The 17,566-nt window shown below is 39.3% G+C and overlaps 1 protein-coding gene across 1 annotated transcript in view; it reads left to right on the top strand.

The window, feature by feature from the left end:
* RIC8B (RIC8 guanine nucleotide exchange factor B) overlaps positions 1-17,566 on the top strand; it is a 59,484-nt gene that overhangs the window by 30,084 nt on the left and 11,834 nt on the right. The window contains exons 4-8 of the mRNA XM_044987318.1: positions 3,351-3,445; positions 8,344-8,497; positions 9,861-9,956; positions 12,636-12,780; positions 16,486-16,630. Coding sequence (XP_044843253.1) covers positions 3,351-3,445; positions 8,344-8,497; positions 9,861-9,956; positions 12,636-12,780; positions 16,486-16,630 — 635 coding nt within the window. The remainder of the gene's footprint in view (positions 1-3,350; positions 3,446-8,343; positions 8,498-9,860; positions 9,957-12,635; positions 12,781-16,485; positions 16,631-17,566) is intronic.

Here is a 17,566-nt window from a genome sequence, read left to right as displayed (position 1 = left end):
GTAATTAGGGACTTATCGCATGAAAAGTAGTTTTAGCTCTGATCTAGTCCACTGAACTGAGCTCTTAGAAACTGTTCATTTGCTTGAATTTTTCCAACATGAGCCCAATTAATAGTCCACAGGACTTTCAGAAGTCTGTTGCAATATCAAGTGAAACCATGGTCTGGCTGAACTATAGGGAAGGATCAGCAGTTAACTGTCTTGCTAACTCTTGGTTATTTTGTCTTCATTTTCTGGCACCTGAAAGGAAGAGTCTGAGTACAGATACTGTGGACTTGTCAAGAAGGTTGAGACTGCATCTTTCCCAATGCTTTCTTGCACTGAAACCTCAAAAATGATGTAGTTTTGTGCGTGTGGGAACTGGCAGTCTCAATGGCATTTCCTACTGATTCATTTGGGGGAATATCTTTTTAAAAAGTGGAGGTTTCATCTCAGAACTTTGCCCCCAACAAGCCAGTCTGAACTGAAGAAACAGCTTGTGCTGAGGGAGCATAATGAGGAAAGGGAAGTACTGTTGCATTGGATCACTCTATTTTATATCACATGAGTGTTGGGTCTCTTCTAGGCTTAGAAATTTTATTTTGTGTTTTCGAGATAAAGCTTTTATAGTAACTTATTTGCTAAAGGTTTCCAGAGTCAAATAGCACTTCAGTAAAAACTATTCTCTCTAGTTCTAAACTTTAACATTCCCAAAAGGATCCTTGTTAGGCAAAGTGCTGTTTAACATCCTTTTTAATGATCTGGAAGAAGAGGTAAACAATACGTTAATTAAGTGTGCTGGAGTTGCAGAATTAGGAGATGTTGCAAACATCAGGTAGGATGGAAAAATATAAAGGGATCTAAAGAGTTTATTCCTATGAGCACAAAATGAGATTCAACCTGGAACCCCTATCTGAAACACCAGTATTCAGTGGCAGGAGATAATTTCAAAGTAGCAATGCCAGAATAGAGTTGATATTGAGTATCAACTTGGAGGTGGTGGTGGTCCAACATTTATATTACAGTAGCACCCTAGGGCCCAATCAGAATTGGATCCCATTGTGTTAGGTGCTATACAAACACTTAAGAGACATTCAGTGCCAACAGGAACTAACAGTCAAAAAGAAAATAGACATAGAGAAGGGGACGGGGTAACACACACAACTAAATGATTGTGATGGTTGTTGGCACACTTTAATTATGTATTTTCTTGCTGCTGTTTAGGGCTTTTTGGGAAGGGATGAGTAGGGGGAGGTCATTTAAAAGAAATAGGATAAAGATAGGGTGAGTGGGAATGGAAAGATTAGACAAATTTAAATAAGGGAGAGGAAAAGGGCTGAAGGGGAAAGGAAGAGAGTAAGGAGGAATATGGAGGACAGCAGACTGAGATGTTTAAAAAGACCGAAGGAAGGGGAATAGGGGTGGGAGGAGTTTGGCTGTTTGTCCCAGTTAGACTGAGGAATGTATGTAGACCAAACTTTCAAAAGCAGTCAATGACATCTCTGATGCCCAGGAGTCATGAAGGAATGTTACTGCCACTGTCCCCAGTTACTACGAGGGACAAGTCTCTGGCACCAAGGGCTGGCTCTTCTGGGAGTTTTGGCTTTGCCTCCCCTTCCAGCTATGCAGGCTTTCAGGTGGAATAGATCTAGTGCCCCCAGAATGAGATTTCCTCTCTTCCCCCCTCCCCCCCCCCCCAACCTGCAGTGAGATACAGGAGTGTAAAAAATGGCAGTGACATTCTGGATAGCCTACAGAGAAGTGACACTTCACGGAATGAGGCTGGCTAAGGGTAATATAACACATACCAAAATTTGGTGGTTGTAAATGGCAGGGAAAGGGAGCAGATAGTTGAGGAATAAATTGGAGTTGAAATTGAGCAAAGGATAACTTAGTCTGACTATCAAGATAAATTTCCTAATTATGAAATCTATTGGACTGGAAGGGCTAGATGCACAAAAGGACTTGCGTGCCCAACTAACACTTTAGGCACCTAAATCACAGAATCAAGCCCCAGTGGGATTTACAAAACCCCCACTCCACTGCTGCCAAAACATGTAAGCACCTAAACTTCCTCTGCTCCTAAATTTTTGCTATAAATGGTCCCTATGCCTATGTTTTTACATCGTAGCATGCTGAGTGTAGCCCCACGCCGGGCATCCAGACATCTAAGCCCTAGTGCAATTTGGACCCTGCAAGCATTCCTCTGTCTAACTTGCCTGTGGGGCCTGATCCACTATGCGTGTTCAGAGCTCACCTCTCAGATTGCCCCCTCTAGATGAGTTTAGACAAAACAGGTGGAGGAGGAGGAGGACCTTCAAACTTACTTTTAGCCCAGTGGCCTAAATGTAGGAGACCCTGTGCTCAAGTTCCCCCTCCCCTGTTCAAATCCCTTTTCCTCCTCAGGTGATCTGCCATTTTTCAGGTGAGTGCCCTAACCACTGGGCAATGGGATAGTCTGATGTGGGGTCCCTCATTCTCTCTTTCTCTCCTGCTGAAACTGTTCCACTGTATATAAATAATTAGTCATTGGATCCTGGATCTCCCACTGTCCAAGTGAGTTCTTGAACCACCATACTACAAAGTCATTCTAGTGCTTGTTCTCTCTCCAGCCCAATGATGCTTTCGTTATTTATCCACAATACAACAGCTTCAACACCAGAGACTGAGAGAACCCCACCTCAGAATATCTCCCCCTCAGGAGAAGGGGGGAGTACAGTCACCAGTCTCCCACATCCCAGGTGAGTACTCTAACCATTGAGGGAGATTCTCCTCCTCCCCACAGTTTCTTGCAAAAATGGCATACTCTACATTCCTATGCTAAGAGGAGAGAGACTTTTTTGTAACTGCCAGCCCTGCAAAGGGAGGAACCTCCCTGCAATCTGGACTTAGAGCCAAACCTTTTAAGAGCGGCAGGGGCTTAGGAGAAATCCCTTGTCTTGGTATTTCCCATTGGAGCGGCTTTCCACTTAAGTTAGCCGTGTAGTGGCTTTTGTGAATCCCATTGTGAGGCATCTGTCTGTCCCCATTCATTGTATAGGGAGGCTAGGTGCCTAACTCAGGCTTCGTGAATCCCTGTGTGTGTGTGTGTGTGTGTGTGTGTGTTTTGTTGTTTTTTTTTAAAGGTGCATAAAGTTTGTGAATCTAGCCCAAATAATCTCCCAGAGGAAATAATGGATCTAGAGTAACTTAAAACTAGACTGCACCAAGCATTCAAATGAATTCTGAAAGAGCAGTCCTGTATTGGTAGGAAATAGATTATATGATCTAATGGGTGTTTTCCGTCTTTAATTTTTATTATTCTAGTGACCTGAAACCCTCATTTGCAATCGTCAAAATGAAAAATATCTTCATAATTTATATTTATATAGAATGAATCTCATCAATTTCGCTATATGGCTGCCATCCTTCGCCACTGCTTATTAACCATGGGCCCTACTGAAGACAAAACTGAAGAATTGCACAGGTTGGTAGAATTAACAGAAACAATATATTTTTGAAGGATAACTTTTTTAGTTAGAGCACTAAATAATATTTCTCTTTAGATATTAGCAGATCAAAATAATCTCTAAAAATAATGTCCACTGTCCAAAAAATAGATAAAAGGTAATCCCTGAACTGCATAACCCTTATTAAGGCTGTTGAGAGAATATATTGAAATGTAAAAATGTACTTTTGCAAATTTTGGGAATAAAATTATTTACAGGAATTCTAGCTGCAGCACTCCTTGAAGTTATCTTTAACTGTAATTGTCTCGGATAAATATCAGTAGAGAAATAAGTTAAAAATATTGTGTATAATTTCTGCAACTTCGACGCACTAGTCTGGAACTGTTCAGTTGGTGTTTTAAGTCACCATTAGCCCAGCATTTCTATACTGGCATACTAGTGGTGCAAGTGTAATTTACATGTATAATTTCTAATTTGCCAAAAGGTGAATCAGTTGCAATAAATTCATGCTGTTGGATCTGTGCTCCTGCATATGACTGGGTTTGGAATAGTTAAAATTCTAAATTGCCTTCCCACTGTCCTACCTATTATTTATGTATAAATGTCATTAAGCTGCCTTAGTTATCAGGTCATTTTCCTGTGCTATTTGGGGAATCTGCAGCTTCCTTGAATGTTGCTTTTGATCTCGTAAGGAATTTGTTCTATAAAGTGTTGTTTTTCTTTTCTTTCACCAAATTCTCTTGAACTGTTTGACTGCAGGTTAAGCACACACAAAAATCAAATTTATTTTGATAAGAGTCCCACTCTTGTGCATTTAGAATTTATAGTTTTTTTATTTGGGATATTTATTTTTTATTTTTGTCTTCCTCAATGTAACAGACATCCAAAGACACACATAAGCCTAGTAGATACAAACACTTCCCCTAAATTGTCCCCACTTGTGTTGTCTATTTCAACTTGGAAAGGCCATAGTTTTAGCTACAAAATCTTCTGGAGATGATGCTTTGAGCCAACAGTTCTCAGATGAATGCTATAGGTTTCACCCCCTTAATGCTGTCAGTAAATTTGACTGAAAGTTATCAAAAGCTACAGGGTTAGTGGGGTTACTTGGTGGGAATCTACACCTTGCATCAGAGCTGCGCTCAATTGGTGCAGATTAGTCTGAGACTATTTAAGGCATATCTGCAAAATGGCCAAAGTACCATGTAATGAAATATAGTGCTGTGTGTGCCCTAAACAGCAGTATTCTCCCTCTCCCTCGTTTTTGTGTTTTGCTTTCATCCTCCCCTGAAGTGTGTGGCAGAGGAGGGAATTAGTGGGTTGTTGGGAGCTACTACTACTGGAGGAAGGCATTATTAAAGAGATGGGTCTTTGCATTTAGACCAGTGCATTGGTAGGGGCAGGTCTGGAAATACCACACTTAAGACTGCCTGCAGGATATCAGTTCTTTCCTCTTGTACTTATGCATTATGATGCAGTCTTTAATTATATGATTACATGCTTCTCCCCACCCACCCCCACACCCAATAGGGCCCCCATCTCATTCAATGCACAAACTGGACACACAAGGGGACAAAGTTAGAACTTCATAAGCAACCATGAATGTGGCATTTCAAATGTTTGTCTAATATAACGTCTTCATGTGTAATAAGGCAATTTTTGAATGGGGTGGCTTTAGCCCAGGGGGATTTCCCTTATAAACCTCTGGGGGTTTGAATACTCCATTAGTCCCCTATGGGCGTAGTTGGAAGTAAACACAAATGTTACTTTCCAGATCAGAGTTTCCGTGTGTTTGTTTACTCCTCTTTAACTTCTGATAGCAATGCTGAGCCAGTTTATGTATAAAAAAAAAAGTATGAACTGGATTATTTTCAGGTTTATGTTTCAGCAACAGAACTCTGAACTACAATAGACTCTAATTGTAGAATCTTTATTGCTGGAGATGAGGCACAAACAAGACAGAATAGAGCTTGACTTTTAGAATCCAGATTTCAGATGGAGTCTGAAGGGCTAGCAGTTACAAAAAGTATCTCTTTACTTAAAAACTGAGCACATTTTTATGGCATCTTTGAGACACAAACATATTTTTATAGTCACTCTTCAGAGTATAAACAACACTTTCAACCGAGAGTCCCCCTTTTCAACAGTGGTTATTTTTAAAAGGTTGTGTAAATCCCACATTTGGATGCTTAGATCAGTACCTACTGTCAGCATGTAAGTTTGAATCTTACACCTCTAAATGCTGGTTTTTAGTGTCCAAATGCAGGACTTGGACAGTCTGTTAAGGAGCCCTTGAGCTCAAAATAAACTTATTTTATACTAATATCAAATGTTAGATGCATGCCCTGAAATACGGTTTGGTTTGCTCCCGCATCATAAGCACTAACTACAATTTGATTTTTTTTTATTTTTTACCAATAAGTGAAAGTTTTCCTATAGAAGGTACCTATATTGTTACTATTAATGCAATTCTGTAGTATTGTTGCTTAACACTTGAATATGAGAAGCTTAAAGCACCACATATTAGAGCGAGTGTCATTTTTGCTCACTAACAAGGTTTTAATCAAGGCATTCAGCCATGCTAAATAGTCCTTTGCTTTTGAATTTGCATATCAGGAGGGGGCTGGGAGTCTGAGTGGGTGGACGTCATGTCCCAGTGATTAATGATCTCTAGGAAGCTAGAAAGGGGAGAGTAATATACGCAGTATTTCTACCCCCTGGAGTAGGAATGCAAACGCTATTGTGCAGATCTGTGCATAGTCACTGACTTCCTGGTAGCTGGAGAATTTCATACACTCCTCTACCACAAATAAAACTGTCAGTGAAGTGACAAAGATCAGAAAGCTGGGCTTCATTTATTGAAAAGAATAGCTCAGGCACAGTGATCCAGAAAATTAATTTTGTAGGTGTTTGGGAACTCAGTTGTTTAATAAGAAACCAGTAAAAAGGGGACTTTCTATGAAAAGGCTGAAGCCACCAAATATTTGTTGAATTGAGTTCTGTTTTATTTCCTGCGGTATGAGTGGCTAGAAACTGGATACTTTTAGATTGCTTAAAAGAGAGAGATGCTTTAAAGGAAAGTAAAATAATACAAAGACTATCAAAATTTGTTGATTTGTCTTTTCTTTAGAGAGGGAGCTAATATTGTGGGGAGGAAAGGTCATCACATCTACTGTTTTTGAAACAAAAATACAATTTCTAATACAAATTCACAACAATATTATCGTGTTATTTGAAAAGTCTTACATAATAGACTTTTCACTAGAACCACGATATCAAGTAGTAAGATACTACAGGGATGGGGGGCAATAATAATACCGAGCTAGATTTTTGTGTTTATTTTGAACTTCAGCAGAGAGACTTCTGAAAGCTTTGAGGCCAAGATTATTTACTACTTTTTGTGATTCACTATATTTGTGATTAGCCAGGCTATAAGGGTACAACTACACAGCAAAAAAACATCCTTGCCTGGGCTGAGACTCAGCGTCCTACAGACTCGGGCTTGTGCTACAGCGCTAAAAATAACCATGTAGACATTCCTGCTTGGGCTCTGAAACTCTCCTTCTTCCCTAGGCTTCAGAGCCTCGGCAAGAACATCTGCACTACTATCTTTAGCGCCTTAGAGCAAGCTCCTTGAGCTCAAGTCTGTAGACCCAGACTCTGACGCTCACTGCCATGGTTGTTTTTTGCAGTGTAGACTTACCCAAAGATGCCACTTCAGAGTCTATATGTACAACCTGAAATGTGTTCTACAGTATTTCTTAACTGTTTTCCAGATTTATCTGTTATCTTTGCTAAATGCTGGCTAGTCATCAGTCAGTAAATATAGAGAGGGTGCTTCTCTTTCAGCACCTACTTATATAGCAATGCATTAGGGAAGTTTATAAATACAATCTAACTTTTGTTCTATCGAGAGAGCAGAATAAGGCTCTCTGATTGAAAAGGTAAATAAACCAGACCATAAAGCAGAAATTCATGAAGTAAAACTCTAACATGGTTTCCCATAACAAAAGGAACCTGCTATATAGTTTATCTTGAATTAAATAAATATTAGTCTCCATTAACTGACTTAAATATGGTTTAAAGATCAAGACACGGTCCAGTTCACTTGTATTGAATAGTACCTTCCACCATGAGTAGTCTGCTTGAAGTCAATGGGGCTATTTGTGAAGTAAGTTACTACTCAGCATGAGTAAGGGTATTGTAGTCTGACCCTCACTGTTTTGGGGATTCTAAAACTATCACTTTTTAAAATCCAGCACTTGATGACATGAATTCCAGTTTGTTTTTTAAAAAAGCCTTAAATATCTCCCATCCGTGAGAAGTAAAGTAAAGGTGCTAATATATGAACAGCATTTAAGACTCCCCCCACCTTTCAAGGAGGATTAAATAACTGTTTTTAAAATATTCTAATACAGTCGTTACTGTAACATTTAAGTATTGTAAAACTAAAACATGTAAATTTCAAGAAACATTTTATGTGACCTCCTGAAAACCAATGTGTGGGTTCCCCCTACTGGGTGAAGCATCAATTAATATAATAAACACAGTTGTTCTAGCTATGCATATACAGTACCTGCTGACATCAGTGATTCTGAAGCAGCCAGAAGTAATGAAAAGCAGCTATATTGGCCTCTCCTCCTTTAGAAATGCAAGATGGGTAGTCTTGTAAGAAATTACAAAGAATAGAGAATTAAGAACTAATGTTAAGAAGTATCTTAAGTTGTAGCTGTTTATGCATAGTTAGTATTCTGCTTTACATTTTCAGTTCTGTACACTATCTATTTTTTTAAGCACATAAACAGTGTTGGTAATGGCATATACTTTTCAGTCAGTGTTAAAATAATCTATATATGATTTGGGTACAGCATTTAATATGTTACTAAAGCACTAACTAAATAAAAATTTCTTTCAGTAATGCAATCAACCTTTTAAGCAATATTCCAGTTTCTTGTTTGGATGTTCTCATTAGTCCATCAACCCAGGAAGAAACAGTTTTGAAATATAATGGTATGAATATGGATGCCATTCAAGTGTTGCTGGATTTCATGGAGAAAAGAATAGACAAGGTACGTGTGACACTGAAGGACTTCACAAAAGGAATGCCTATTAGTAAGAGTAGAAATGAGCTTGAATCAGAACTCCAGATTCATACACCTTCCTCCCCTACTCCAGAACTTTAAAACGTCAAGGGGTGGGAATGATGTGAAGTTCAGTAATTTTGCAGATCAGACTCATTCTGGAATTTGAAAGTTCATGTGATAACTATATTAATGTAGAACTCTTCATAAATTTATGAAAAATGTCAAGAGGCATGTGATGTATGAAAGTAAAACACGTCTCTCATTACACCAATATTAAAATAACAAGGAAAATCAAAGCTCAGAGAATATCCGACTCAATCATAGAATATATTTACAGATGATAAAACCATACTGATTTCCAACCCAGTTTCTAATGTGATGTTGATTCTGGATCCCTTGAACACAGTAAAGTTTAAAACATGGTTGTGGTTATAAAAAGTGACGACTGTGTGTGGGCAATAGATGGGAACATTTTGCCTCTTGAGGTTGAGATGTCTTATTTTGTTGACACAACTTTTTATTTCTGTTAGCACTGCAGAGAATACCATCTATGTATAGAAAAGCAAGGTCAGCAAAACTTGACCTGGGCCGAGTTCAGCAGATAATTTAAATGTATGCTTAAAGTTCTGATCCAATGCTCCCTGGGTTTTGGATTAAGCCTAAATCCTTTGCTGAACAAAATGTGTTGAAGTAAAGTGAATCCAAAACACAAAGAAAATTGAAGGCTGAAACTCCACCATTAAATTGTGCATTGCACCTCTAATGTTCAAAATACAAAGCAGTTGTAAATATTTTTATGACCTCCAAAGGAACTAGGTTGTCTTAAAAGCCAATTTTAGTCTGAACATTTGCAGTTTATGTAACAGTCCCTTTTGAATTACTGAATGGAGCATCTGAAATTATGGATTTCGGGGAGAATTTCGGTCGTGTGTTTACATAATTGTTTTTTCAAATTGTGTGTAGTAGTATATTTTCATGATGAGATTTTCTGTGCAAAAATTTAATTTAGAGAGAAACTTTATGTAAGATTATTATAAACCCTGGAAAGAAAAGATTTTAATGAAAATGCTGTCTCTGCAGTGAGTGGTGAGACTAGCAACAGTTTATATGTTGATGACATTTTTAAGAATTTTTGATTATACTGAGAAGGAAAAATCTTTTTGTCATTGCAAACATAAGAATTATTCTTTTCCACTTGACTGCATATTAAATTAGCCACATTAATTATTTATTGTAAAGTTTCAAGCAAAGCACACTCATACTGAATGCATATAATATATAAAATATAATCTTGTCTGACTCTTGTAATTCAGCTAGTGTTTGGGTTGTTTTTATAATTCCACTTTAGGGAAGCAGCTACAGAGAAGGTCTGACTCCAGTTCTCAGTTTACTAACAGAATGTTGCCGTGCTCATCGGAACATCAGGAAGTTTATCAAAGCTCAGGTAAGATTCAGATGTAAATTTAGAAGTCTGAAAATAAAACATGCAGCAAGATCTTTCAGGCTTCTAGAGCACAGAGAAACTTATGCTTGTTTATAAAGCAACTTGTATTTTAACATTTCTCTTAAAGTTGTCTATATCCATAAGCAATTGCAAGGTCTGTTACCTTCTGTCAGCTCAATGACAAAAACACTTTACATTTAAGTGTTTTCTGTGCAATGTCATCATTTGATTTCAAAGTAATATAAAGGGAATGAACATTAATATCACCTTATAAATGCAGGATAATGATTTAAATCATTAAATCGCTACATTCATCTGACTAAGTGGATATTCACCCATGAAAGCTTAAGCTCCAATACGTCTGTTAGTCTGTAAGGTGCTCTTTGTCGACTTAAATCATTGTATCAGCAAATAAAAATCCAACAATAAAATATTTGACCAGACTGAAGAACTTTTTAAATTCTCCTTCAAATTAAAAATTCTAAATGTAAGACTTGGGATGTAACCTCAAGGCACCTCTGTAATGATAAAATATACAGAGGGGGACTGGACAAATTGTTTCAGTTACAAGATGATGCTTGGGTCCGTAGCTTAATTCGATTGCATGGGCCCAACTTCCATGGTTTTATGCCACAGAGCCTTCAATTCAGCAACATTAGGGCAGAGTCTGAGGCTGTAGTGTATGAGATAGGAGGACTTTTTTCAAAAGAACCTAATGGGACTTGTGCACCTAAATCCATTAGTCACTTCTGAAAAATTGCCCCATAATTAATAAAATAGCACTACAACTGTATGGAAGCCAGTCAATCCATCAGTGTTTTGGTGCCCTTCAGCTGAGCTTTAGTCCTAAATTACAGTACATCCAGCAGAAATGAATCCATAGTGTTGGAGCTTTAAGACTTAACTGCTGTATGTAAATTGTATTCCCAAGGTGAAATTCATCCCTATGCAGAGGGCTCGCTCAAGGCTTGTGCACCATTTAAGCCCTTAAAATAGGTCTTAAGTGGAGCATGAGCCCCATGCTGGTCCTCTGCATGGGGGTGAATTTCATCCCATGTTTAAAAATTCAAGATTTTTTTGGTAACTTCTGCAATTTTAACTTTAACTATCTGCTAAAGTGCAATGGAAAAACTTTCAAAATGCTCCCCTGCCAAGCAAGGAGGAAGCAGAATAGAAATTGAATCCTAGCTGCATCACTATCTCCTGTGGCTACTCCTAGGATGATGCAGCTTCCAAATTACACCCTACTCAGGGCTGTGCCTGAAATCATAGTCTAGGTCTTTATATTCTACCACATATCTTCTCTGCATCTTTTCTTCTCCCCTCGTCCCCTCCCTCCTTTTTTTTTTCTTAAGGGCCGTTAAATGAAAGCCTGGTCTTTTACTTTCAAGAAATTGGCATTTGCTGTATATTCCCCACCTGAACCCATGTTCATTTGTTTGACAATCATTTCCCTAGGAACATGTTCTGATTATTACACACAAATTACATTAAAAGTACACTACTGAGGTTGTGAAGTCAAGCACTCAAAAGTTAGGAAATGTCAGGATTAAGATTGCCTAATTACATGATGATAATGCATAAGCCCAAAAGGGCCAAATTAAGAGTGCACAGGCAACCTTTATTATGGCATTTCTCAACTTTTGAGTGCTTGACTTTGCATCCTTAGTCATGCTCTTTTAATGCAGTTTTTTGTGTGTAATTCCCATGGTTCTTAAAAGAAGCAAACAGGAAAAAAAAACAAATTCCATCATGTGGAATCACATTGACACCCACGTGACTCATCGGCAGGGTTGGAACCTTTGGATCCACTGTGCACATCTCTGCTACTTGAGCTAAGAGAGTAACTGATCTGAATAGTAAGTTGTCATCCTTCATGTGGATTAGCACTAGAGGGGGATGAGACGCACACTTTGCCATTGAGTTTCACAGATATTTGCTGATAGCAGAAGGATGGTGAGACTCAGGAATCTTGGATTCCATTCCAAGGTCTGGAAGAGTGTTTGCTTGTTCTAGTGGGTACAAGCTCTTCTGCCCATTTTCCCCCTCAGCCCCATCCCCTTCAACCTTTTGTTGTCTGTGCTGTCTTCCCATTCCCTGACATCTTCTCCTAGTCCCATTTTCCTTGCCTTCCCAGTCCCTGTCTTCTGTCCTCGGGCATCTCACCCCTGTCCCAGTCTCCTTTTTCAGCTCCTCATCCAATCAGTCTCTCTCTCTTCTTCCCTCCCTCCCCCCGCCCACACCTTACTGGCTCCCAGTTCTAGTCTCCCTCCCTGATCTCCTCATTCAATCTCATTGTTCCCCTTCTCTGGCTCTTTTTGGAAAGAGAACTGCTGGAGACATAGGCTAGAGCCCTGACATTATTTAGAATAAAGATGGAAGAAGAGGGGGAAACAAATGTATTCTAAGGCAGGAGTCTTGTTCAGTCGTCTGTGGAGGTCCTAGGAAACCCATGCAGCTAGTTGGGCTCTAGTCACCTTTTGGAAGATAGGATATCTGCAATATAAAGTCTAGTTATAAACTTGCCACTGCTTTGCTTGGGTTGGATTTAAGCTTGTTCCATATATTTTTTTTTTCCCCCAATAAATCAACATTTTCAATGTTTTTCCTTTCCATGTACTGTATTAACTTCTGCCAGGAATGTATGCTGTTTTCACTTTTTTCTTTTCATGACACTAGGTATTGCCCCCATTAAGAGATGTATCAAATCGTCCTGAAGTTGGCACAACAGTGAGAAACAAACTTGTGCGCCTTATGACACATGTCGACCTTGGAGTAAAGCAAATTGCTGCAGAATTCCTTTTTGTCCTTTGTAAGGAGAGAGGTATAAATCAATTTTGTTTCTTTCATTTTATTCTAATTACAGCAAGACTTTAGGAAGAACTTCTTATTTCTGTAACTCTCCCAATTCCAGATATGTCCTTTAGTTTAAAAGCACTTCAGAGTGGTAGCCGTGTTAGTCTGTATCAGCAAAAACAAAGAGGAGTCCTTGTGGCACCTTAGTACTGCTTGTGATACTGCTAAAATCATGCCTAATGTTTTTCATCGTTAATCAAATACATCTCTACCCCGATATAACACTCTCCTCAGGAGCCAAAAAATCTTACTGCATTATAGGTGAAACCGCGTTATAGCGAACTTGCTTTGATCTGCCGGATTTCTCCTTTTTAAATGAAACTAACACCTTTTAATGGCCTAGTTAATTCTGTGTTGGTGGAAGTGTGTCCTTCAAATATCTTTTAAAAAAGACAGAAAATCAAATTTTAATTGCTTTCCAGAGATCTGTGGCTTCAGTTAAGAAGAACGGGAGCCCTAGTTGACAAGATTTATTTAGTACCAAAAATGTGCTGGGTGCTTCTGAGACAAACAGGAAGACAGCAGTCAGTGCCTCAAAGATGTAACATAATTTACTGGAAATAAATTCAGTTGAGAGTAACTACCTTGATTATCCAAACTCTTTCCTGACACATATTTAATGGTTATTTTCCTTTTCGGCAATATGCTTTATGAACTCTTCAAACCGTAAAACAAGTGTTTTCAAAGTTTGACATCTAATGAAAAATCTAGTACCAATCCAGTAAATAATGTTAAAGTATGACTGTAATTACACAGCTAGTCTATAATACAGCAACCTACAGTAAAAAATTACTTTAAGAGCTTTTCTCATCATATATAAAAATCATTTATAAATCTATAATCTCTTAATCTGATACATTTCCCCAAAATTACAAGACCGGTGACTAGAATTTTTGGTTTATCATGGAATTGATAGTGGCAGAACAAGCTTCTTTACACTGCCCTGCTAATCTGCTTGAACCTAGGTGTAAAAGTTTAGGTTGTGTGCCTTTTTCTGTCTTTGGCCCCTCATCTAAGAATGCCAATGGCACCAGCTGTAGTAGTTCTATCTGTAAGCTTTTTGCTGTAGCTGTTCAGTGCCCAAAACTCTCATTGACTTCAAGCAAAGTATATTATTTCATTTCAATGGGAGTTCCATGTTCAGAGCAACTGCAAAACCAGGTTCCAGGAACTGGACTGAGCAAACTAATTCTTTTTTCTTGCCACTAGGCCCCAAAATATTAATATGTAAATTACTTCTCATCACTATCAAGTTGGATTGGATTTCACCCCAGTGCAGAGGACATGTGCAAGGCCCTTCATGCAATTTAAACTTTGTGAAAAGGGCTTAAGTAGGGGAGGAGAGGGCCCCTGTACTGGTGTAAATTTTACCCTTGATGAGTATAAATTGAGATATACTTATTTCAAGATATAACCACCATCTTGGAATTTCTGTTCCTTAGAGCATGCCAGCAATTGCTTTTATAGCTTAAATTCTTGTTTAATACCGGATTTGTGCATAAGCATGCTTGTGGATTACCTTTGTAAGGTATAGGGACAATCACTTTTGTAATTCTGCGTTCAGAGAAGGTGATTCTTAGAATTGCTGTTTGAAAAAAGAATTTTTTTTGCACAACCATGCAAAGTCTAGGCCTTTGCCCTTGTAGAAGTGTCCTACTTTTTCTCCTGGGAATATACTGTGGCATCTCTCTTGCTCTTTCTTTTTAATGCTCATTCTCCCTTAAAACACTACTTTTTGGTGACCTTATTTTGAATAAAGAAGGCTGAATGGACTCCATTAGGAGAACATCAGGATCTGTTCTATTGCATATTAGCCAAAGGGGTCACTACATAGCAATGCAGCATAGTCCCTGTAAGGGATGAGTAGACTATATTTGCAGTTCTCCAAGCCCCTACTGGCCTGATATGCAGGAGAATGGATTTGGAAATTGGCTTCTTATAAGTGCCCTACATTTCAAGTGATGATTCTGTGTTGATAAAGCTTAGAAACGGACTTTGTCTCTCACATCAAGTTCTCATTCTACTAATGTCACACACGCAGAATTTGTGGAGAAAAGTAACAATCTGCTGTAGGTTTAAAACACCACTTTTTTTCTAAAAAAATAAAATAAAAAATCCTTGTATGTTTGAAAAATGCTTTGTGCCATGTGCCCTTTCTTTCAGATGGCTGTACTGAGAAAAGTGACTGTCGTTTTTTCTCATATACTGGTTTTTCCCCCTTCTAACAATTGCCAGCCTTAATACTACAGAAGGAGAGGCTAAACTCTTCTGCTGTAACTAATAGGATGACCTTGTTTCCAGAACATTAAGCGTGATGCGTTCTGCCATTGCTGGACTATGCGCTCTATAAATAATATATGCATAGTGCTGCGTACCAGGAACTTTTTTTTCAATAAAATGTTGTGCTTTCACTGTCACTGTGGATAGTATAGGTAAGTTACAGAAGCTTTGGAGCCAAATCCTGCTGTCATTAGTCACTTGACTATTCACACTCAAGTCACTGGGATTAGCGTATGTCAATCGAGCAGAATTTTGCCCATAGCTGTGAACCTCAGATTAAAAAGAAATCACATTTCTCAAGGAAGATAATCATTTTCAAGAAATTATTTCCACATCACATGGAAATACGTAAAAGTTTAAGTACTAATATTGAAAACAAAATTGAAAAACATGAAACTTTTGCCAATGGTACCAACCAAGAATTTTCTAGTTAGCTGCCATAAATAACAGTAGCACAAATACAAAAAATGAAGATCACTGTCTGTGGAGGTGGGGGGTTGGAAAACCACAGAAAGTTGACCAAATATGAAAGGATTCAGTGAACTTTCTAGACCATTTAGGAAAATGTTGCCAGTAAGTTTTATCTTTGGTCAGTAGGTGTTAAAAAGCTATTTGGGTTTTCATAGAAAATAAAACAAGGTGTTCTAGTAGTGGCTGGAGTAATAATACTTAGCACTTATAGTCAAGATTTCCAGAGGAGTCTAAAGAAGTTAGGTGACCCAATCCCAATGATTTTCGGTGGGAGTTGGGGAACCCAACACTCTTAAGCACCTTTGAAAATCCCAGCCTACATTATTTCTCAAACCAACTAAAGCACTGTTGTTGGTTGGTTTGGTGTGTTGGGTTTTTTTGGGGGTCGGAGGTGAAAGCACTTCACAATCATTGGTTTAACTCTCTTCAGACCTCCTGTTAGGTAGTTTTATTAGTCTCTTTGTTGTGCAGATGAGGCAACTGAGATGAAATGGTAATTACTGCATGAACCACAAAAAGAGCAGAGTTTAGCGCCAGGATTAGAATTTTGGGAGTTCCTGGGTCCCAATCCTGATTCATACCACTGGACCCCACCTTCCTGTCAAGAGTTAGAATACACACTTTCACTTATCACCACTTTTCAGCCTCCTGAAAATTTGCCTGTTTTGTATCATTTTGTGAGACAAAACTTAAATTTGCCATCTTTATGGCTTATTAAAAAGTCAAAAGCGACTGACCTCGGGACCGATTTTAAAATGTAGTACCTCACTTCTGCCTTTTTCAGCTATTTCATAGAGCACGCTGGTCACCATATAAAGACATTAGATTTTAAAACCCATTTTAAAGATGATACTAATATTGCACTTTGTACTGTAATTAAATTAACTTTTAGTTGAATAAATTGATCTTTTTCTCTTTGCAGTTGACAACTTGTTGAAGTATACAGGCTATGGTAATGCAGCAGGACTGCTGGCAGCAAGGGGCCTGTTAGCAGGAGGAAGGGGAGATCATTGGTACTCCGATGATGAAGATACAGACACTGAAGAATATAAATCTGCAAAGCCAAAGTACAGTACTATTTTTTTCTTCCTGTTCAAGTGTAACTTTGTCTGTTGTTCATCCTTGAATACTGCCTCCATAACTTCATCAATTGCAACAAATTTGATAAGTGATAGAGAACTGACTAGCTGTAGGCTGGGATGTTTCTGTATTAACCAGTTTTAGATATATGATGGGTAGGGCCCTACCAAATTCACGGTTCCCTCTAGTCAATTTCACAGCCACAGCGTCTTAAAATTGGTCAATTTCAGATATTTACATCTGAAATTTCATGGGGGTGTAACTGGGGGTCCTGATCCAAAAGTGGATCATGCAGGGGGAGGGGCATCCTAAAGCTGTGGTGTGGGGGGTGGGGGTTGCAGGATTGCCATACTCACTTCTGTGCTGCCTTCAGAACTTGGCTCTGAAGGCAGCAGGTGCAGAGTTTCCTGCAGCTGGAGGAGGCTCCTGGAGCTGGAGGTAGGTCCCATCTCCCCAGTGCTGCTAGGAGCGGCCCAGCAAGGGGTTCCTAACTGCTAGTCAGGGCCAGTGGTGGATTAACACCTGGGCCCATGGGGCCTGTCCCTAGAGGCCTCCCACAATTTGAAAAATGGGTGCCCCAGCCCTGGCAGGAGCCCTAAGCATAGGCTTAGGGGAGCCCTAAGCATAGGCGGCCCAGAGCCCTGGCAAGAGCAGTCAGGGACAACAGCTCTGATCCCCAAGGGGGTGGCTTCCCTGAGCCTGGGCAGGAGCTGCAGGAGGTGGAAGTCCTGAGTCGCGGTTGGAGCCAGGGTGAGCCCCAGCCCTGCAGGAGCCATGGGGAGGGGTGGGAGTGACAGCCCTGGAGCTTGGGCGTCCTGAGCCCCATCAGTAGCCATACGTGGGCAGGGTAGAAGCCCTGGAATTAGGGTCCCTGAGCCCAGGCAGGAACTGCGGGGACAGCAGCCCCGAGCCCTGGCAAAAGC

Source organism: Mauremys mutica, chromosome 1 (genome assembly GCF_020497125.1).
Source record: "Mauremys mutica isolate MM-2020 ecotype Southern chromosome 1, ASM2049712v1, whole genome shotgun sequence".
In the NCBI taxonomy this organism is placed as follows: domain Eukaryota; kingdom Metazoa; phylum Chordata; order Testudines; family Geoemydidae; genus Mauremys; species Mauremys mutica.
The sequence above is the reverse complement of the archived record's forward strand: the minus strand, read 5'-3'. Positions and strand labels throughout refer to the sequence as shown.